Raw genomic sequence first — 20373 nt, 5'->3', positions numbered from 1 at the left:
ATATAAATCTATAAAGGCATATTTTTAGAAAAACAGCGCACCACTGCTTCTTTTGAAAATAGTCTAAGAATAAAATGAATTTCTACAGAGCCTCCCGCCTCCATCATTGGGTACCTGGAGGGCTTGTCTGGGCGGAACGCAGCTCACATTTCAGAAGCGCCGCCAGCTGGCTGTGGTGGTAGAGGCACTAGTGAGTCCTTCACGCACATGGGAGCTCACCTCCCATGTTGGCGTGACCGGTGGGTGGATCCGGCCAGGAAGGGGCATCCTGTCCGTGACAGCCCTGTGGGGACCGCCTCCACGCCCGCCCTGGGCCCGGGCGCCCCGCCAGCGCTACAGCTGCCCGGCTATGGGCGGGCCCCGCCAGCACTGCTCCCCAAGCCTTGAGTGGGCCCTGCAGCTCGCCAGAAACCGAGCCAGAAAGAAATCACTGCTGCATCCTTCCAGGCACGTGGGGAATGAACACGGCACTTCTCGGGGCATCGTCCCACATGCGCGTCACACCAGAGGAGCTGCTCGACCTGGACCGGCCTTTTGTGGAGAAAGCAAACTTGGCTTCTGAAAGCATCCCTGGGCTTCAAAAGGCACCTGTGCTGGACTCCAACCAGAACAAACAAGAGCTGGATCCAGAGGGCGGGAAGAAACCGGGCCCACCCAGAGCACAGCTGGAGGAGAGGAAATAGATCCTGGAAGAAAACTTGGCAGCTTGAACCTTTATTTTTAGTATTTTTTTAAAAAGCATAATTAGAAACTTTCAATACAGAAATAATCCTAGCAAACCATTTAAAAGTTTTGTTCGACAGGTATTTCACATCAGGTCTACCAGGACGTCGGTCTAGCCCTGTGAATCCCCCACCCCCACCCCCCATTCATGCGTGCAACACTCAGTGGGACAGGCACACCGTCGTCACCAAAATCACCCCACCACCTGGGTCTGGACAGCCAGTTGCCAGAGCCACGGTGCCTTCTTGCCTGGGCTGGAAACATCCAGGACCCCTTGCCCTTATTGCTTGAATCTGCAAGCACTGCCACACTGATGTCACGTTGAGTGCTGCCCACCCCCCAACCCCCCCCACAGGACTGTGGTCATTCAGGGTGGCCACGCTGCACAGCATGGCTCCCCCAGGCCCAGGGCTCCCCCACCTCTGCAGGCGGCTCCAGCGAGGGCCTGGCCATGCAAGCACAGGCTTTTGGCAGTCTGGGGAAGTGGAGGGACAGGTCAGAAGAAACCCCCCGTTTTTATTGATTAAAAACCCATCGACAGTGTTAACACGGAAAATCTGCAGTGTGATGTGATTGTCCAGTCAGGGCTTTGCCTGGAAAATCGCCTAGGAAAGGAAATCCAACAAAACACATCATGGTGTTGAAATAAATTATTCCCAGGTTACGTGATCCTTTTAGGGGAAAGGTGAATGATGAAGTGTCCCACGAGGGACAGTAATCAAGTGCAGATGACCCTGGCTTTTTCCTCCAGGGGACCAGGATCAAAGCTGGCTGGCTCCCAGCCCCGGCTGCCATTCCTTCCCACCCGCTAAGAAATCCTCATGCCGCCTTTGTATTAAAACAGTTCTGTCACTGCTCCAAGGCTGCCTGCCGTCCACCTCCGAGGCGATGTCCCCACAGTCCAGCAGCCCCTGGCACCCACTCCTCAGATTCGAAGGTGCCTGGTGCCACAACGGAGACCCAGGAAGTCAGTGGAAAGCCCTAGGCCGACAGACGGGGTGGGAGGTGCGGTCTCCTTTCCCACCAAGAACAGCCCGGGAGGCAAAGCTGCTCTGCCAGGAGCCAGCTTCAGCGCCAGGAAGCCATTCAGCTCTTCCAAAACCACCAGACCCGAAGCGCGGAGGCCACAATTTTTGCTGCTGTGCCAACCAAACCTCAGGAGGAGAAAGTGTGAGGAACTTAACCCATTTGATTTGCCTTCATTTTATCTGTAAAATAATGCTCCTCAGCACCTCTGCAAGCCCCATCCCTGCACAAACACACCCCTACCTTTCTGTTGGAACTGAAACAGGTTGGTAAAAATGAAAAGCCATGGCTCCCCTGGGTTTGTAATTCAGAGGCATCTAGAAGGCAGGACAAGAGACCTGGTGACCAAAAGGCAGGAGCAACTCTTTCTGCAAACCAAAAGGCTAGGCCTCTAATGGGAACCCTCAGGCCTACCTTGAGGCCGGGCTTTGCCCCAGCTGCCTGCCTGGATGGTTATGGGGGAGGGGTGGGGAGGGGTGGGGAGGGAAGGGAGCTGGCTTGGGAAGAGACTCGGCACAGGCCCCGGAAAGAGGGGAGACCCTACGTGCCGGAGGCAGAAGCCAGTGGCCTGTAGGCGAGAACAAGTAACATGGAAGGCCCACTCCACCAGCCCAGGTTGGCAAAAGATGTGGCTAGATCTCGATCTTGTCTCCTCGGGAGGTGGCTGGCAGTAGATGGTATGGGAAGGGGAGGGGAGGGTCTATTGCAGCAGGCTGGCATTAAGGAGGCAAAAGCCAGAGCAGGACGAGGGTGATGCGGCTGGTTAAAGCAATATACATTATGTACAAACTCTGGTTAATCAGTCCGCTCAGCTGGCAGCGTCCTCTCCAGGCCCAGGTGCCTTGGCTGGAGGGGGGGGGGGGGGGGGGGGGGGTAGGGGCACCAGAAGGGAAGGGCAGGTCGTCCAACACCTTCTTGGCACTCAAGGGGGGGAGGGGAGGAAGTGCCAATGGCGCCTCCCAATACAAAAACGTGGAGAGAATTCTTTAAATAACGGCACGAAACTGAGACTGTCCCCGAGGAGCCCTGCGGGCCTCGGGCCGGGGAGCGGCTGCAGCGCAGTCTCTGCAGTGGGCTGGGTGGGCTATTAGCAGCAGCGTTTCTTTCGTTTACTGTTCTTCGTGAGCTTCACCACGTCGTTCTGTTGTTGCTGCTGCTGTTTCGCTAAGTTGTCCTTCTTTGCTCGGAGGACCAGTTCTGTGATGCAGTTGAACATCTGTGAGGACGAAAGAGACAGGGTGGGCCTCACAGCTGGCAAGGAGGCCCTGTCACTGTGCTGCCTCTGCTGGCCAGCACGGCCACCTCCTGGGCCCAGCTTCCTATTTCTACTCGTGAGGTTGTTGTATATGTACGTCCTCAAATGCTTCCTAGGGTTTGCTAAAGGTCAAAAAGGAACATCAAAGCCCCATGAGCTGTGTCTTGGGGAAGTCAATCTCGGGGATTTTCCAGTCTTTCTTTTAAAAAAAGAGAAAGAACCTCTCCAGCTAGAATCTTCGGACAAGACACCTGTTCTGGTGACAGGCCAGATGGACCCAGAGCCTGCCCACTCCATGCCGTGTCACTGTACATCCCGCCTAGAACCTTCCCCGGACCACCCCAAGATGTCCTTGTGGTGCCAGGACCCGGTGGAACCCCACCTGCCCGCCCGCAGTCCTCTCCTCCACACTGCCAGGAAAGGTACCAAGCACTTGTCATAATCTACTTGTTACTCCTCACAACCTAGGGGTGGGGGAGAACGACTCTCACCCCACCCTGACCTACAGGAGGGACAGGTGGAACCTGGACAGGTTACATCACCGCCCAAGGTCACGCAGAAAGGACCCCATACTATGATCCCAAACCCGACTTTGACGCGCCCAGGCTCCCTGCCACTGTGCGGTCAGTGTCTGGGAAGCAGTGGGGATCCTGGCGTCCCTGGGTCTCCAGACACACACTGTGGGGCGGGACTCACCCGAAGCTACGAGCATGCCTGGCCTGCGCTTGTGGCTAAAGGTCCCACTTTTCTAACACAGACTCCCAACCACTCTCCAGCAGGCCTAGCAGGAGCGAAGCTGCCTCTGGACGGAGGCTCAGCTGCTCTGCGGGGGATGTGCATCCCTGGGAGCCTCTGGGGGGGCTCGCAGCAGGCGCCAACCTGAACTCTGAAGGCCACAGGAAAGCAATTGGGTGTCTGCCGAGAGGCCGAGGCCCCAAGGAAAGCCTTGAGAATAGGAAGAGGTACCGATGGTGGGGCCGGGGAGGGCAGCGAGGCAGACGACTGAGTGGGAACCATGCATGGCTGGGGTGTGGGACTGGTCTTGGCCTCTTACAAGTTGGGGGATATTCCTCAATTTGGAACCTCAGCTTCCTATATAAAATGTGGAAGTAACTTACGTCTGAGGCCTGTTGAGATATGAGCTAACACCACCTGTAAAGGGCCTAGCATAACGCATGCAGCAGGCACACAGTAGGGTACCAACAAACGGCAGTTACTATGATGTTTTCTGTCAGCCACCTGGGACTCTGGGCAGGCTAGAAGCAGAGAGAGGAGGGCTGTGGCGGGACAGAGTTGGGCCCCACTCCCTCCCCCGTTGCCGCCCCGGCCCAGGCCTTACCTCTTCCACATTGACGTTCTCCTTAGCGCTGGTCTCAAACAACTGGATCCCCATCTGCCCCGCGAATTTGTAGGCATCTTCTGTTTCCACCACCTTCCGCTCAGGGTCGTCGTTCTTATTCCCCACTTCAAGGCAAAGCAAAGTCAGCCCGGCCCTGCAGGGCTCCCTGCCGCCCTCCATGCCTCCGTCCCCACCCCAGGGGGTCCAGCCTCACCTAATATCCGGCACACGTCATCACAGTTTTGGTTGATTTCATGAAGCCACCGCTTGACGTTGACAAAGGACTCAGCACTGGTGACATCATAAACCACGATGACCCCGTGGGTCCCCCGATAATACCTGTAGGGTCAGGATCTGTGTCAGAGCTTCAGCCTAGACCAGAACAGTCTCTTCACTAAGACCCGCCCGCCCACACCTGGACAGTGGCCAGGGAAATGGTGACGGAGAAATGCTTTCCTGTAAGACCCCCAGCATCTGCCTTCCATCTGACCTCAGCTGACATCCTGGAACCGTGCCCCAACCGGGACACTCCGCAACACCGGTCCTCCCGCTTGTCCCCAAGGCACCAGTGAGTAGGGAGTGGCCCCGAGGTGGCCAATCAAGTTGTTTGAGTCTGCCACCAGCCTGAAACTTCTTTGAAGTTCTTGTTTTATGTTTAAAATGCAAGTAATCTTTGTGTTTGAGGTCGTATCCTCACCATCCTTGTTTTAACATTCAAAGATTTTCTCTCCTCAAACCTTAGTAAGGTGCCATTCCAAGAAGACACAATTTGTGAAGCCAACATCTCATTCACTCCTCTGGGGGCAGGTGGACCCCTCCCTTCTGCCACTTTGGGCTCATCCCTGCCGGTGGCAGAGAGAGCATGGAAACAAGGCATCTGGGCACAGCTGGGAAGAGGGTGTCCCGGACGTGCCACCATCCAAATGTGCAGACCCCACGGCCTGAGGTCAGCCAGGTCTGAAAGGCAGGCGGACATAAACATTCCCCTCCAGACAGAGCGACCCCATTCATTTACACGGGTCAGATGGACGGAGGACGTTGACCCCATGCGACTCCAGGCCTTATCCGGGCTGAGCACTTGGCCAGGCTGCGGGAGAACAGCTCCTCCCGCGCCACAGCCTTAGGAGGGAGCTGGCCACAGTGCGGGTGCAGCCACGTTCTCGCTACCCGCTCGCCGGCACTCTGACCACCTCTTCACTTTCTAGGCCCTGTCACAGGACAGAGGCTACCCTCGCTCCATCTCTGAAAGGCCGCGGGACCCCGGGAAGGTTACTGCATGCACCTCAGTGTGCCTGTTTCCTCAACTATGAAATGGACGTATCAGTACTCCCTCTTGAGATGGTGTGAGGAATAAAGAAGATAGTTTGTGTTTTCACAAGGGCTGGTCGACAGTCAATGGCCAAGGGATGGTGCCTCTTTACCATCATTACTATTCCTTCGGTGACAAGCTGGGACACCTCAAACAGATGGAAGAAAACCACGGGAACAGCACACAAGGCAGCAGTGAAGGCAGCTTTCCCGAGCCGCGAGCAGAGGCAGGCCGTGTCGTGCTCTGGGGTCCAGACCAGCTCGTGTCCCCTGCCCCGTCTCTCCACCCCTGCCCTGGGAGCCCAGCCAGGCGGACAGGCAAGCCGTGCAGGTGCCACGCCCTCAGACCAGCTCTCAGCAGCCACTGCTGGGAGCATCACCCGACTGGGCAGGAGTGCACACCGGGACCAGGGCGACAGACGACTGTCCCCCGCCAGCAGAGGTAGTGCGAGCAGAGGAACACGTTTCTGAGCGCTCCGTGCTGGACTACTGAAGATGCCAAAAAATGCTGAAAGGGGCTTTATCGGAGAGCGAGAACTAGTCTGAGGATGAGCTCTGACAAGGCGGGCACCAGTGTTTCTGGGCCTCCTGTCATCACTGCCACTGATTAAAAAAAAAAAAAAAAAAAAAGCGCCCCCGCCCCCGCCCCCTCCATTCAGCTCTGTGGCCGGCACAGCACCCAGCACTCTGCATCCACTGCTCTATTCATCTTCGCAGCAACCTGGTAGGACAAACGGGAGGGTCGCCATTTTACCAATGAAGACGTGCGGCTGAGTGGAGTGACCTACTGAAGTCACAGTGTCTGGGTCTGACTCCCAGTCCAAGGCCACAGGTACCAGAGGGGCTTCCCTTCCTGGTCACCTCACCGTCCAACACCTCGCTCCTCACTCCTCCCCAACCTGCGCCCCAGTCGCGCCTCACAGGTTGGCAGACCCTCACTGCCAAGACAGAAGAAACGATGACAACAGGGCTCCTCGCCAGGCGGACAGGATGCAGTTTTAGTTTCTCTTTTCACTCCCTGACTCTGAGAAGGTCACGGCCCCAGTTCCTGAGAACAACTCCTGAACTCTTCCAAGACTCCTCCCTTCTTCACCTGCCACCCTCATCCTCACCAGGTCTTTCTGTGGCCCCTCGGCATGGCCTGCGCCACAGAGGAGGAGACCACAGGATGGAGCTTCCCCAGCTTCCCCAGACGGGCAAGGCGGCCAGCAGGGGCTGAGCCGGTGCCCACCGGCCACCACCATGCAGCGCCGCCCCCTTCTCGAGCACCCCGAAACACACACACACACTGCCCCCGGGCAGCTGGGCAGCTCCAGCGTCCCCAACAGCTCACCCGCTTCCCACCGCGCCCTGGAGGGAGCTGACCTCACGGAGGTCGGGGGCTCCTCTGCACCCCAGCCCACTGCCCTGCCCGAAGCCCTTCTCATGGCCACGGGCCCAGGATTATCAGCCACCCTCAGTTTCCTGAGTGGAGACACCAGATCATCTGCCTCAGCCCCAGTCCCTTGGGGTGGGAGCCGGCAGAGAAACAGGGCCGCGGACTGAACGAGAAGGCGAGAGCTTTGGCATCAAATGGACCTCAATTTAACTCCTGACTAACCAACCAAACTAAATTGCTTTACCTTCTCTGGGCCTCAGCTTTCTTGTCCATAAAATGGACATAATCACAGGACCCTTTATTCGAGATTAAGTGAAATGAACTAGGTAAAATCCCAGCTCAGAGTAAAGACATGTGGGGTCAGTGCGCAGGCCTCCTGACCCACAGAAGAAGTCTCGTGCAGGTCTGGACGGACGCTTGGGCTGCCCGTGACATCCATTCTATCCCAAGGAGCCTTGACCCTGGCTGCCCTCCTTAAGGTCTTGCTGGCAGTTGCTACAACACATGGGGACTCAGGCAGCTCACTAGCAAGTAGTCAGAGAGCTGTACTGGGCAGCCCCAGAACCGGGGACCCGTGGGGTCTGGGGAGTCACAGGCCATGGCACAAAGGTGCTCAACCACAGCTGGCCCAGGGACAGAAGCCCCTCCAGCTCAGGGTCTGCTCAGGCTCCAGCACCTCGAACCAGGGCCACCCACCCACTGGCATAGCCCCCTCTCCCTGCCTAGCCAGCACCCCTGAGAGTCCCCCAACACTCCCTCCCCACTGGAACCTCTGGGGGGAGACAAAGGAGAGGCCTACCAAAGAAGCGATACCACACGCCGGACACGCGCTCCTACTCTGCACAAACCACAGCATGGAGCTCAGGCTCTGTGCTCACTGAGGGCAGGACCCTCTCAGAAGTTCCCTCATCCGTAAAATGGGGAAGATAATGGCACCAACTACAGAAAGCTCAACGGGATCATCCATGTGAAGCCCAAGCACAGAGGACGTGGCACACAGGGATGCAGCATTAAAGCAAATTCTAAGGCGAGACCCTCTGGAAAACTGAAGCACAGAGAGTTTAGGCAACTTGCCCAAGGTCACACAGTAGAACAGAAATATAAATTCTGAACTGTCTTCAAAGCCCTGCTCCTTCCTGGAACCTTTTCTACTAACGGCCTGAGAACCAAGACCCCCTTTATAGGACCCCTGCTGTCTGGCGCTCCAGCTGGGTTCCCCTCGTGTTCACAGCTAAGGACTACAGCAGCAGCAAAGACAGGCAATCCACTGGGGGAGCCAGGTTCCCAGTAATGGCTTTGGGGAGGCAGAGGAGAGGCCTCACAACGGCCTCCTCTGTACCAGTGCCCTTCCAGACTTCTCAATGGAGAGAAGCCTCCTCTAAGAAGTCAAACAGGTGACAGGAGCCTGCACAGCGACCCAGCCTGTCACAGCTGGCACCTAACAAGAGTAACTCACTAAGCATCTGACCACCTAGGAAGCCAGCATCACTGTTATCCCATTTTCCATACAAAGGAACTGAAAGCCAGAGGGTAAGCTGACCAGCTGGTCTCTCCTGCCAGCTCCAGAGCCAGGGCCCAAAGCCACAGGCAGCAGCCGTACCTCATTCCCCACCCACCCACCCCCCACCCCACAACCCAACGCCAGCAACTGCAGCCAGTCCAGAACCCCCTCTGGACAGCTCAAGGGCCCATCTCAGGGACACCTCTATGATTTGGGACACCTGACACTGCATATGAGTGTAGGTGGCCAAGAGTCGGAAGGGGACTGGGCCGGCCTGACTCACGTGGAGGTGATGGTGCGGAAGCGTTCCTGCCCGGCCGTGTCCCAGATCTGCAGCTTCACTTTCTCCCCATTGATCTCCACAGTCCGAATCTTGAAATCCACTCCGATTGTGGTGATGTAGCTGCCTGCACACACATGCACATTAGCAAGGCCCACAGGGTGCCCGTCAGACATGTCTTCACCTGCACGGGTGACTCTGGCCTCCGCAATCCCTCCCTACTCACTCTTTGTGCCCAGCACTTTTGCGGCCCCAGGGACACAGCCCTGAACAAGAAGAAATTCAAGGTCTGGGGGTGCCTGGGTGGCTCAGTCAATTAAGCATCCGACTAGATTTCAGCTCAGGTCATGATCTTACGGTTGGTGAGATCAAGCCCTGTGTCGGGCTCTGGGCAGACAGCACAGAGTCAGCTTGGGATTCTCTCCCTGCCCCTTCCCTGCTTGCCCTCTCTCTCAAAATAAATTAATAAACTTAAAAAAAAACAACAACAAAAAAACACCAAGGTCCACATCCAGATGGAGCCCTCAGTGGAGGTGAGGGCAAGAGACAGGATACAATAAAACAAAGTGATAAGGAAGGCAATTTCAACAGTGATGAGCACCACAAAGGAAGTAAAACCGGGAGGAGACGGGAGGAGACAGGCTCCTTTCGTTAGAGGGGCTGGCGCGGACATGTTAGCAGTGGCCTGAGAGTGGAGGGGCACCCAGGACACACTCCGGGTTTTTTTTCTGTGCCGCTCCAAATGCTGTAAATGACCCACAACATTGACTTCCTAACACACAAGTCATGACCTGTGTTTTGGAAAACACTGCTCTAGGCAAAGGAGATAATCACAAAAATAGCAACAGCAAGGGGGGAGAGGGTGTCACATGAGGTCAAGCACGTGGTGGGAAGCAGGTAGGGGGACGCGAGGCCAGATCTCAGGGCTTTTGTGCCATTTTCGCAAGCTTGGACTTTCTCTTGTGTGTGGCAGGGAGGCACTGAAGGGTTTGAATCAGAGCATGAACCACATTGTAAATAGTTCTCTTTGGGCATCTGTGTGAAAGACTGAGTTGAAGAAAAAAATCTAGCCAACGTCACATTCCCATCCAGGATGATGAAGAGCACACATTCACACTCCGCTTGGGGCTTCCTGTGTAGCGCGGTGCTGCAGACAAGACGCACACACACACACACCTGACAATATGGGGTGTGACAAGTGTATAGGAGGGGTCAAAGTGCAGGGTGGGGTAGAAATCAAGGAAGGCTTTGGAGAGGTAGTCACACTTAGGCCTGGCTTGAAACAACAGGTACAATTTCCAAGGTTGAGAGAAGCTGCGGGGGGGTTATGGGGGGGAGGGGGGAAGGGGGCAGGCAGTGCTCCCAGCACCTAGTGGGCAGAGAGCCCAGGGATGCTGCTTGACATCCTTATGCACAGGACAGCACCTCCCACAAGGAACCACAGGGCCCCGAGATCAATGGTGCCAATGTGGGGAAACGCTGGTAGAAACTGCCCACATGAGAAGGCTGCTGAGGCTTTCAAACACGGGAAAGACCCTGCCAGAGCCACGACGGACTGAGCCATCGGGTATGGGGTGGGCAGAAGCTGCTGTAACACTTTAGACAGAACAACAACGGTCTCAGCTAGGACACTGGTGGTGGAAATAGGAGAGAGACTGCATAGGAGACGAGAGCTGAAAGGGCCTGGGGGGTGGAGCACGAGGCACACAGGAGCAAGAGAGGTGCTCCCAGACATGAGCGAGGGCCCAGCAGTTACTGCTCTGGAACAGAAAATACAGCGACAACCAACCACTGCTACTTCTTGAGTGTTACTTAGTCCAGGCACCAGGACTCGTGACGTCTCGCAATAACCCTCTGTGGGAGGAACGATGAGCAGTCCCATTTTACAGATGAGCAGAGACTCGGTCACACAGGAAGACGGCCCAAGCCATCATCACAGCACCAGGGCTGCTGTCTGGAGAAACCCACCTCTCCACCAGGAGGGAAGTGTCAGCCATGTAATCACTTCCTAATTGTAGCTCGCCACCCAGCCACAGCGTATGGATTCTCAACAACAGAGTCACGTTCAGTCCTTGATCAGAGAGACCAAGCTGAAGCCTCTGCAATGAACCTGACGTATTCAACAAACAAAAACATGTCCAACCTCACCAGTGATCAGGAAAATACAAATTTAAATGATAACACTTTTTGCCTCTTGGCAAAAAGTCAGAATTGACAAGGGGCACTTTTGACCCCTTCAGGGGTACCGTCACTTAGCACTCCTTTGAAAGACAAGTTGGCAGTTTTCAATGCATATACCCCCTGACCTAGTCATTCCACTTCTATACAAGGATAAACACACAGTGCATCCCAGCCAATGCATCACTTAAAATAGAAGCAGCCAGAAAGCATGCACACATCGAGAGCGCTGCTGATGAATGATGAACCAGAGGTCTGCTAGAGATGGGGAAGGATGGTCCTGGATATGCTGAAGGGAAGGCCGGTTGCTGACCCACCACATGTGGAGTTAAAAAAAAGAAAAAAGTCAAAAGACACACACCATGCTGGACAGAGGCTACCAGGGTACCAGAGCAGGGGCACGGGAAGGGATAGCTTTCATTCTTCACCTCACTATTTGAAATTTTACACAGGCACGTGCTAACTCATAGTATTTAACTTTTTTTTCTTTCTTAAATGTTGGGGCACAGAAAGTCTCTGGGTAGAAAAGGGATAGGCCTACAAAAGGATTTTTTGGACAAAACAGACTGGAAAAGGAATCTCAAACCCAATATACCCAGCAGCACCCCAGGGGCACACTCACCTGAGAAAGTGTTGTCTGCAAAACGTAACAGTAAACTGCTCTTGCCCACACCTGCAAGAGAGAACGCAGGAGATGAGAGGGGGCACGGGTCCCTCCCTCTAACCCAGTCAGTCCTTCAGGGAGATGGCACCCAAGTGCTAGGGGCGCCTGCTTGGGTGGCTCTGTCAGTTAAGTGTCCAACTCCGTGATCTCGGCTCAGGTCATGATCTCAGTTCGTGGGATCAAGCCCCAGGTCGGGCTCTGCGCTGACAGCGTGGAGCCTCCTTGGGATTCTCTCCCTCCCTCTCTGCCCCTCCTCCACTTGAGCCTGTGCGGGTTCTCTCAAATAAATAAACTTAAAAAAAAAAGAAAAAAAGGAGCAGTTCAACAGACCCATCTCCCACCACAATCCTGCTTTTATCTCCCAAACCGGCCACACACCAAGAACATCTCTCCCACCCAATCTCTGACCTTTTCCTCTGTGCTGGTGTGAGATAAGCTGTCCCAAATCCCCTGGGGAGAGATGAGAAAGGGGCTCATGCCCAGGCCCTGTGCTGATGAAACCCAGAGGAAGACACCAGAGAACAAAAATAAAGCAGGGGGAAGGTTAGCCAAATGACACTAGCCCCAAAGTATGTCTAAAACACGGTCCCTAGAAACGCGTACAGTGTGTGGGGCTTCAGTCTGTGGACAGCATGAGCCAAGGAATTGTGGTGCTAGAAGGGACCTTTGAGATCATCAGGGCCATTTTGCAGGTGAGAAAACGGAGGCCTAGACAACACAAACCAACTGCCAGCCATCTTCCCCCTGAGGTCACTGCCAGCTGGATGGATGGGGCAGGAGTATCTGCCTTACAGCTGTCAGCCCAACAGCCCACGTGTGCTCAGACCATTTTACTTATTGTGGCATCCCCCGGCATCCTTGTTCCGAGAACAAGCAGAATGCCATAAGCATGGCTTCCCTTTACTTCAGCACACAGCAGCTTTAGCCTGGGCATCTGCTTTGTCTCCCCGTGTCCCATCCCCTACCCCTGCCACCCCTAAGGCCAACGGGGTGAACCGACCACAGAAGGAAAGAATCCATACACACAGAGTTCCATGTCCAGTGGGCACTTTGATGCTGCTGTAATTCCCACTGTGTCTCTTCAGGTAAGGTACCTGAGGCTCTAGGCAGCTAAGCAGCTGGCCTTCAGGGCCTCTGCAGGGAAGGGGGGGGGGGGCTGAGCTGTGAATCCAGGAGGATCACCTCCAGGGCTCTACAGCTCCTTCCAATACATACTGCAAGGGGAGTCTTCCTGAGTCTCTTTCAGGAAGTGGAAATAAAAAGATCCCAAAGGGGTTCGTGCATCTCACTCTTAGATTTGTAGCAGCAGCACTCCCAATGCCAGACATGAGGAGATCTTAAACTAGGGTCTCAGGAGCCCCCAAACTAAGTGCAAATTTGTGGGGAGGAGCCCACAGCATTCATCAGAGGCTGCCTCCGCCCCCATCCCCTGCTGTTTCTCTAAAGCTAACCAACCCCAGACACCCTCTCTGGTATCTCTTCTGGGGACTTCTTCAATGAAGAAGGGAGTTGTCGAGGGATACCCAGAAGAACTTGTTTCATGGAGCAAACCTGGGCCTTGCCTTCCCAAAGACAGGCTGGGGGTGCGGCTCTGAGCAGGCGGGTGCTACACCCACCGTACCTGCTGCCCTGTGCCTGCAGCGCTCTCGCTCAGAGCCACTTCCTCATTGCTGCCTCTGCGAGGCTTCCTGCCGAACCCAAGGAGAGCCCGAGTCCTGGGCTGGGTCCCTCACGGCGCTCTGCCCAGCGCCAACACCCCATCAGCCCTGCTGGCTCCCTGGCTTCCTCCTGGAGCCCTCTGGTCCGCTTACTCAGCTAAAATCTGTGTCTGGGCCACTAGCCGTGAGTTCCTCTAGGAAGGAGATCTTGCCTCCCTCACCCTGGACATTTACAGAGCTGGAAGCTGGGCCCAGCACTTAGTAGACACCAACAAAGCACTGTTTAATGAATTTAGGACTAAACAAATGGCAATCGCACTGACAGCTACGCCATCTAATGCTGTGACTGCAGCATTCACAGATGCCGAAGCAATGTTTTTCAAACTTGGGGCGGGGGGGGGGGGGGGGGGGGCAGCAGAATCCTTTTTCAAACTTGAATTTTATGTGACTCCCGGATACCTACAACAGGGAAGGAGGAGGTTCTCTCTGTAAGAAGCAATGGAGCAGCAACATACCCTCCAGCTTGGCCTCTGTGAGTCCCCTTCACTCACCCCTATGCTCTGCAGAGCTGCTGAAAACCACCAGGCTGCAGAAAGACCACTACAGTCACCACAGTAACTGCTGCTTTGGGCCTGACACCAACCTCCGGCATTGCTCTTCCCTTTGAAAGGAAGAGAAATCCACCCTGAGAAATGACATCTCCTAAATACCCCCAGAAGAAGCCTCATTGGGAAAACACACTACTTCCATTCATCCCACAGCACTGGCTTGAGAGAGGTAGTGACCAGTCTACCTTCACAGGTGAAGTCAAGGGCTTCCCAAGGGCCATACCCAGCATGAAACCCAACCAGCCCAGCCCCATCACCTTCTACACTGCAAAGAGCACAGGCCCCCGCACTCAATGCCTCCTGGAAGCCAGGAGACAGATTTATTTGACAAACACCATAGAGGCCCCTCTCAGTCATCACTGCTCTCCCCTGCTCTCTGCCTCTTGGCCTCCGCAGATGCTCTGGTCCTCAAAAAGCCCCCATAAAAGTCCCGCCTTCAGCCCCACTCTGTCTCAGCTTTAGTTCTGGACTGTTGGAAACCCTTACACCTTCGAGTAACGCATTCACAACTTTAATCCTGGCTCAGCCACCGACTCACTGTACAACCTCAGACAAGTCACTTCCTCTCTCTGAGCCTCAGCTCAGAGCGCCTCTATGAAGTAAAAGGCTTTAACCAGTTCTCTGACAGCCACTCCAGTGTCCAGAGTCTAAGAATAAGGATGGCTGCCCCCAACGATCATGTGAAATGCTGTTACATATCAGACGTGATGTCAGAAGAGCCTAAGAGAAAGCGTAGACCCTTAGCCATAAAGAACTGCTAACTACGAGGAAATGTATTCCAGAAGTGTGTACGATGTAGCAGAGTGAGAAGAATTCTAGATTTATAAGGAAAGAAACGAACATTCATCGAGGGCCCTCATTTGCCAGGCCTGACACCAGCTGCTCACGTACAGCACCAACGTGCATCGACCCCAGCTTTGCCTGTGACGGGCTGTGCGACTTCAGGCAAGTCAGCTCCTCTGAGCCTTAGTTTCCTTATGTGACAGATCACACAGGCAGCGGGTGAGAACCAGATGAGCGTCTGTGACATCATTTGATAAACCTTCAGGAAGCCTCCACATAAGGAGCCAGTCCAGGGCAGTGCCCGACGTCCAGTTCCTCGCTCAGGTGCCAAGCTCAGTCCGAACTTCCATGGCTACCATCTCCCAGGCTCATAAGCGTCCGGCTTTGACTCCCGTACACGACGTAGTTCTACAAGCTCAGACTGAACTAGGAGCCAGCATGTAACTTAGGGAGTCTTCTCCCACACCTGACTTCTGAGTGAAAAATCAATACCCCAGCCAAAACGGACTGTGAGAAAGGGGGCCAGAACCATCCCCCGGCTTTTACAGAGAAAAGCCAACAAGCCGCATCTTCTTGCTGAGCTTATGCTTTTCATTTTTGGATGTCGACACACAAGCCCTAGATGTCTTGCAGAGGGATAGGGACCCCTGACCATGGTAGGCTTACTTTAATTCCAAAAGGGAGAGAAAATCACCCTAGTATCAGTCCCTGGGAACCAAGGCCGGGGCTGAAATCAAATCCTGCTAAGGCTTAGCCTTGGGACCCTGAGGAATGCCAGAGGCTATCTCCAAGAGTGAGTCTACGCAGCTTGTCTGGTTTTCTTTTATTCAAACCACAATGAATCCATCCTCCACCCATCTAACTCCTTCCTTGACCACAGCTACTCTGTGTCTCCCTTCTTGGCTCCTAACTTTTCCCCCTTACCTCTCCCTTCCACCAGTCACCACAGAAACCTCAACCGTCTTTCACCGGATCCAAACCACCAACCACATCCCAATCTAGCTTCACAGTGAGACCAAAACTCCCTCACTTCCATGGCCCAGTGTCACCCAACACTCCTCCCAGGGTCTTACAACTCCTTTGATCGGTCCCCTCTTTCCTGAAAAATCCATGGGCTCCACCACCAACCTGGCATCTGCCTATAACTCCCTTGCCCACACTCAACTCAGGTCTGATCTATAAACTTGGCCTGTTTCCAAGCCTCCTTCCCCATCATAAAATCCCAGCACCTCAGCTATGTTCCCATAAACCTCCCAAGGCCTGCCTCCCTGACCTCTTGGTCACCCCATAAACCTGCTTACCTGCCACACTCCAAACACCTCTAAAACCCTCCACCCTTTCCCAGAAACCAACCTATCTTTTACAAGGATACTTAACATTCATTCATTCATTCATTCATTCAACAAATGTGTATCAGGCGCCTACTGGGTGCAAAGCACTGCACCAGGCCCTGGAGAAGGGGCAGTGCACCGAGCTAGGAGCTCTCCAAGAGTGTATATATGGTCAAAGCCTTTTTGTAATATTGGCTGACCCACCTCCAATATCCATCTAGTAGACAAGTATGTAAAAGCAAACACGTACTGAGCACTCACTACCTACCAGGCACTGTTCCCAACACTATGTGTGCATTATCTCACTGAATACTCCAGTCAGCCCTGTGAGGCAGATCCTACTATTACTCCATTTTACAGATAGGGAAACAGAACCATACAGACAAAATAATTCAACAGGAATGTGCCAGGCCCAGTGCGAGGTAATCCCAAAAGGTAAGTCCTGGGGATATCCCCATTTTTCAGAGGAAGAAACTGAGGCTTACAAAGGGCACTAACAATCACATCAATAGCTACCATCTACCTAGAGCTGACTTTACACCGGGTTGGGCGCTAAGCTCTTTGCCAGCTTTATCTCATCAAATACTCATACCACCCCAGCGAGGCAAGTCCCCACTTCACGGATGAGGGAACTGAGGCTCTCAAAGGCGAAACAACTTGCCCAAGGTCACAGAGTGAGGAAGCTGGGAGTCCCAGAACTCGAACCCCGGTCTCTCCAAGTCCAGACATCGCGCGACTTGACCAAGGTCACACGTGAGACAGGGGAAGGCGCGGCAAGGGGATCCGGCGCCCCAGCCCCGACCCCAGCGCGCCCCGCGCGCCGGGCCCCTCCGGTCCGCAGCCCGGTGCCCCAACCTCACCTCCAGGCCGCCCGTAGCCCCTCGGCGCGCCCCTGGGGCCAGCGGCCGCCGGGCAGCCCCGCCCCGCGCGGGCCGGCACCTCCCCGCCCGCCTGCCCGCCCGCCCCGAGGCCCCCGTGGGCCGCGCCCGGCAGGGCCCACGCCACCTCCGGCCGCCGCGGCCCTCACCGCTGTCGCCGATGATGAGCAGCTTGAAGAGGTGGTCGTAGTCCCGGGCCATGGCGGGCGGGGGAGGAGCGCGCGGGCGGGCGGGGTCGGTGCTGGCCTCGCGATCCGCAGCTCCCTCCGGGCTGCTTCAGCAGCGGCGGATCCACTTCCCGAACAAACAGCCGGAACTGACAGAAACACCTCCCTCCGCTCTCCCCCTCCTCCTCCTCCTCCTCCTCTTCAGCAGCCGCCGCCGCTGCCGCCGCCTCCCTTCTTCCCGCCCCGCCCCGCCAGTGCGCAGGCGCAGCTCCTGGCACCGCCTTTGCGCAGCCGCAGCCGCGGCCAGCCGCGCCCTCTCCGCGCTCCCGCACCGCGCAGGCGCCTTAGTGAGGTCCCGCGGGCGCGGGCTTGCCTTCCTTACGTCTTGTCGGCTAATGTCGCTGCAGCCGCCCGCGGCCCCGGGTGCTTGGAAAGCGGAGGTGCCGTGGAGCCGTGAAGGACGCCGAGAGCGCCGGAGAAGCCCGGCCGTGGCCCGGGACGGACTGACTCCTTCATCTTCAAGAGCCGCAGGCGCTACGGAGACGGAAAGACCGGCACGCAGTGACCTTGGGGGCGGGGCTTACGCCGAGCTCCCGGTTTCTCGGGACCCAGGACCCGGACACTCCGCCCCCTTCCGCACGGACGCCGCCGTTGAGGTGCTGGTCTCTGGCCTGCGGACTGAATTCCCAGGCACCCGGTGGCTGCCCGGTTTTGCAGGACACGAGTCGCCCGCGGAGCGGAGCGTGAGAGGAGTGTGGCTTTTGAATCCCATCCTAGCCCCGTGATCCCTTGGAGCCTGCGTTGCTTCCTTGGTAAAATGGGGAGGGCAGTTCCAGAATCAGAGCCCCGTCCAACTTGACGCTGAGCCGTTGTGAGCTGCATCCGGAGCCCCAAGCGGCAGCTCCCTCGGCTTCGATTTCACACCGCCTACAGAGTCATATCTCAAAATCGTGTGGTTAGGAAGACCTGGGCTGCCAGGAATTAAGCGGGATTGGGTTTATCATCAGCTCCAGTTTTTTCCAGTTTTAGAGTAAGTTCCCACCTGCCCTAAAAGGGAGATGCTCCTACTACCATCCTGCTTAGAGAATTGCAGAGATCCCTAAGCTCCTTATAGCTCTCTGTCCCTTTCCCGTCAGGTATCTGTTGAATATTCCCACTTGTTTTATCACTTACATGTTGACTTTATAAAAAAGTAATGCTCATGGTTAAAAAACAAAATGTACAGAAGCTTACCCAAAAACACAAGTTAGTTTTTCGTTCAGACCCATTCCTCACAGTTAACTCTTGTTAATAAGTTCCTTGGACACCTTAAAGTGCTTAAGAACTATTTGTTGAACTAATAAATGTCTTTCAATGAATTTTCTGTGCCTGTGCAAACACATACATGTATGTACGTTGCCTTTTTAACAATATGCTTGGACGTTCTGTCATTTAATAACCGCGTGGTATGGTACGCTGTCATAGGGTTGTACTTTAACCACTCTGCTATTGATAGGCATTCATGTTGTTTGTAATGTTTTATGTAAACAAGGTTGCAGGGAAGATCCTTGAACAGCTCATGGAGCGTCATACTCGTTTTGAGGGTTCTTTCCAGGAGCTAAGAATCGAGTGTGGTGATGTCAGAAAAACATGGGCTTGGAATCTGAAGGTACTACCTGGGAGAGGAATTACTTCATATGACCATTTAAAAGGGGTCCTTGGGGGCACGTGGGTGGCTCAGTCAGTTGAGCCTCAGTCTCTTGATTTCAGCTCACGTCATGATCTTGGTTCATGGGTTCAAGCCCTGCTGTCAGCACAGAGCCTGCTTGAGATTCTCCCTCTCAAACTTTAAAAAATTATTTTTAAAAAGTGATCTTTCTTGGTCTAGGAGAGGTTAGTGGGATCCCCTTTGATTCAGCAGTTCTAAGAAGTACAAGGGAAGACGAAAGTGTCTGTGTAGCTACCAGGCAAGCACACTCAACCCTGACCAGCCACTGAGGCAGGAGGCCACTCCAGCTCATCTTCTCAACCTGCTCTGGAGTCAGAGGGACTTTGGTTCAAGTGCCACACCCAACATGGGGCTTGAACTCACAACCCTGAGATCAAGAGTCGCATGTTCTGCCAATTGAGCCAGCCAGGTGCCCCCAAATACTAACTTTGAAATCCTGGCTCTGTCCCTTAAAAGCTTTCAGATTTGGGATAAGTCACATCACATCTCGGAGCCCGTTTCCTCACAGAATAGTTGTGAGGATTAGAGAGGTTTGTAGATTACCTGGTACATACAGGCATTCGATAAACAGCAACTGATACCGTTAGCCACGGTCATTTTGCACTGGCTCGTTCATACTTTCAGCTGTTTCCTATTGTAGATACCTGTTGCACACATTTCCAAGGCAGCCTCTTGATACCAGGCTACAGGATACTTTTACTCAAAAGTAGAGCAGAGTTGGCCATTGTGAAGACCAGATTCCTGACTTGCCTGCACGTGTCTTCTGGAAAGGAACAGACATTAATTCATTTAATCAGTAACTAATGAATGCTTACTACTTACTATATGCTACAGGTTATAGAACAGAGCCTTTTTTCTCCAGGAGTTGTCTTATCAGAGGTAAGACATACTCATAAGGAATTAAAAATACAAGACAATGCAATAGATAAAACAGCTGTCAAATAAGCAGTCTAGATTTCAGAGGAACAGAGCTATCACTTTTAGCTAGAATGATGGAGAAGAGATTTCATTATAAAGGTTTCATGATGGAATTGGAACTTACAAGCCTTGAATGATAGGTGTATTTAGACAGCCGCTGTCACCGCCTGTGAGAATCATCAATTTTGGCTTTGAGAGAGAATTCCCTATAGGCCAGGATATGTGCCTGGTGTCCCCAAAATGAGACAGCATTATTTCCTCTACAAATAACGTTTTACATTTATTTAAACTACAGTTCAGCAGGGGCACCTCGGTGGCTCCGTCAGTTAAGCATCCTACATGGTTTTGGCTCAGGTCATGAGGTGGAGCCCCGTTTCGCACTCTGTGCTGGCAGCGCAGAGCCTGCTTGGGATTCTCTCTCCATCTCTGTCTGCCCCTCCTGCTGCTCTCTCTCTCTCCCTCAAAACAAAACGAAACGACACAAAATGCTCCACTACATACAACCCAGCTTTGTTCTGGTAGGGAGCTAGGTAGGTAGAGTTAGGTAGAAAGGGACAGAGAGAAAAAGAAACTATATATGAACACGGATATAAACTGTGGGGACCTGAGGTAGCATCAGTATGCACCGATGAGAAACTGGGTTCCGCTGTTCTGAATAGCCAGTTTACAG

At 54.2% G+C, this 20373-nt stretch overlaps 1 protein-coding gene across 2 annotated transcripts; it reads right to left on the bottom strand.

Moving 5' to 3' along the window:
• Positions 1-698: 698 nt before the first annotated feature.
• On the bottom strand, positions 699-17292 carry RAB35 (RAB35, member RAS oncogene family). Of its 2 annotated transcripts, XM_058691123.1 has the most exons (6): positions 17060-17270; positions 11611-11661; positions 8814-8937; positions 4558-4682; positions 4344-4468; positions 699-2965 (listed from the first exon to the last, which is right to left on the bottom strand). In XM_058691123.1, exons 1-6 carry the CDS (start codon positions 17109-17111, stop codon positions 2837-2839), a joined length of 606 nt encoding a protein of 201 aa, XP_058547106.1. In that variant the 5' UTR covers positions 17112-17270; the 3' UTR covers positions 699-2836. The 2 variants fall into 2 exon arrangements, with proteins under 2 accessions (XP_058547106.1, XP_058547107.1); XM_058691124.1 differs by lacking the exon at positions 4344-4468 and having other exon boundaries at positions 2859-2965; positions 17060-17292.
• Positions 17293-20373: the final 3081 nt, after the last annotated feature.

This window comes from Neofelis nebulosa, chromosome 11 (genome assembly GCF_028018385.1).
Source record: "Neofelis nebulosa isolate mNeoNeb1 chromosome 11, mNeoNeb1.pri, whole genome shotgun sequence".
Taxonomy (NCBI): Eukaryota; Metazoa; Chordata; class Mammalia; order Carnivora; family Felidae; genus Neofelis; species Neofelis nebulosa.
Note: the sequence above shows the minus strand (reverse complement) of the source record. Positions and strands in the feature narration are given on the sequence as shown.

Bases quoted from the DNA above. Each gene is read 5' to 3' on its own strand.
- RAB35 (XM_058691123.1), bottom strand. From the start codon at position 17,111: ATGGCCCGGGACTACGACCACCTCTTCAAGCTGCTCATCATCGGCGAC. The intron at 4,683-8,813 runs GTGAGTCAGGCC...CTGACCCTACAG, and splicing joins TTCCGCACCATCACCTCCAC to GTATTATCGGGGGACCCACG. The intron at 4,469-4,557 runs GTGAGGCTGGAC...TTTGCCTTGAAG, and splicing joins TGACGTGTGCCGGATATTAG to TGGGGAATAAGAACGACGAC.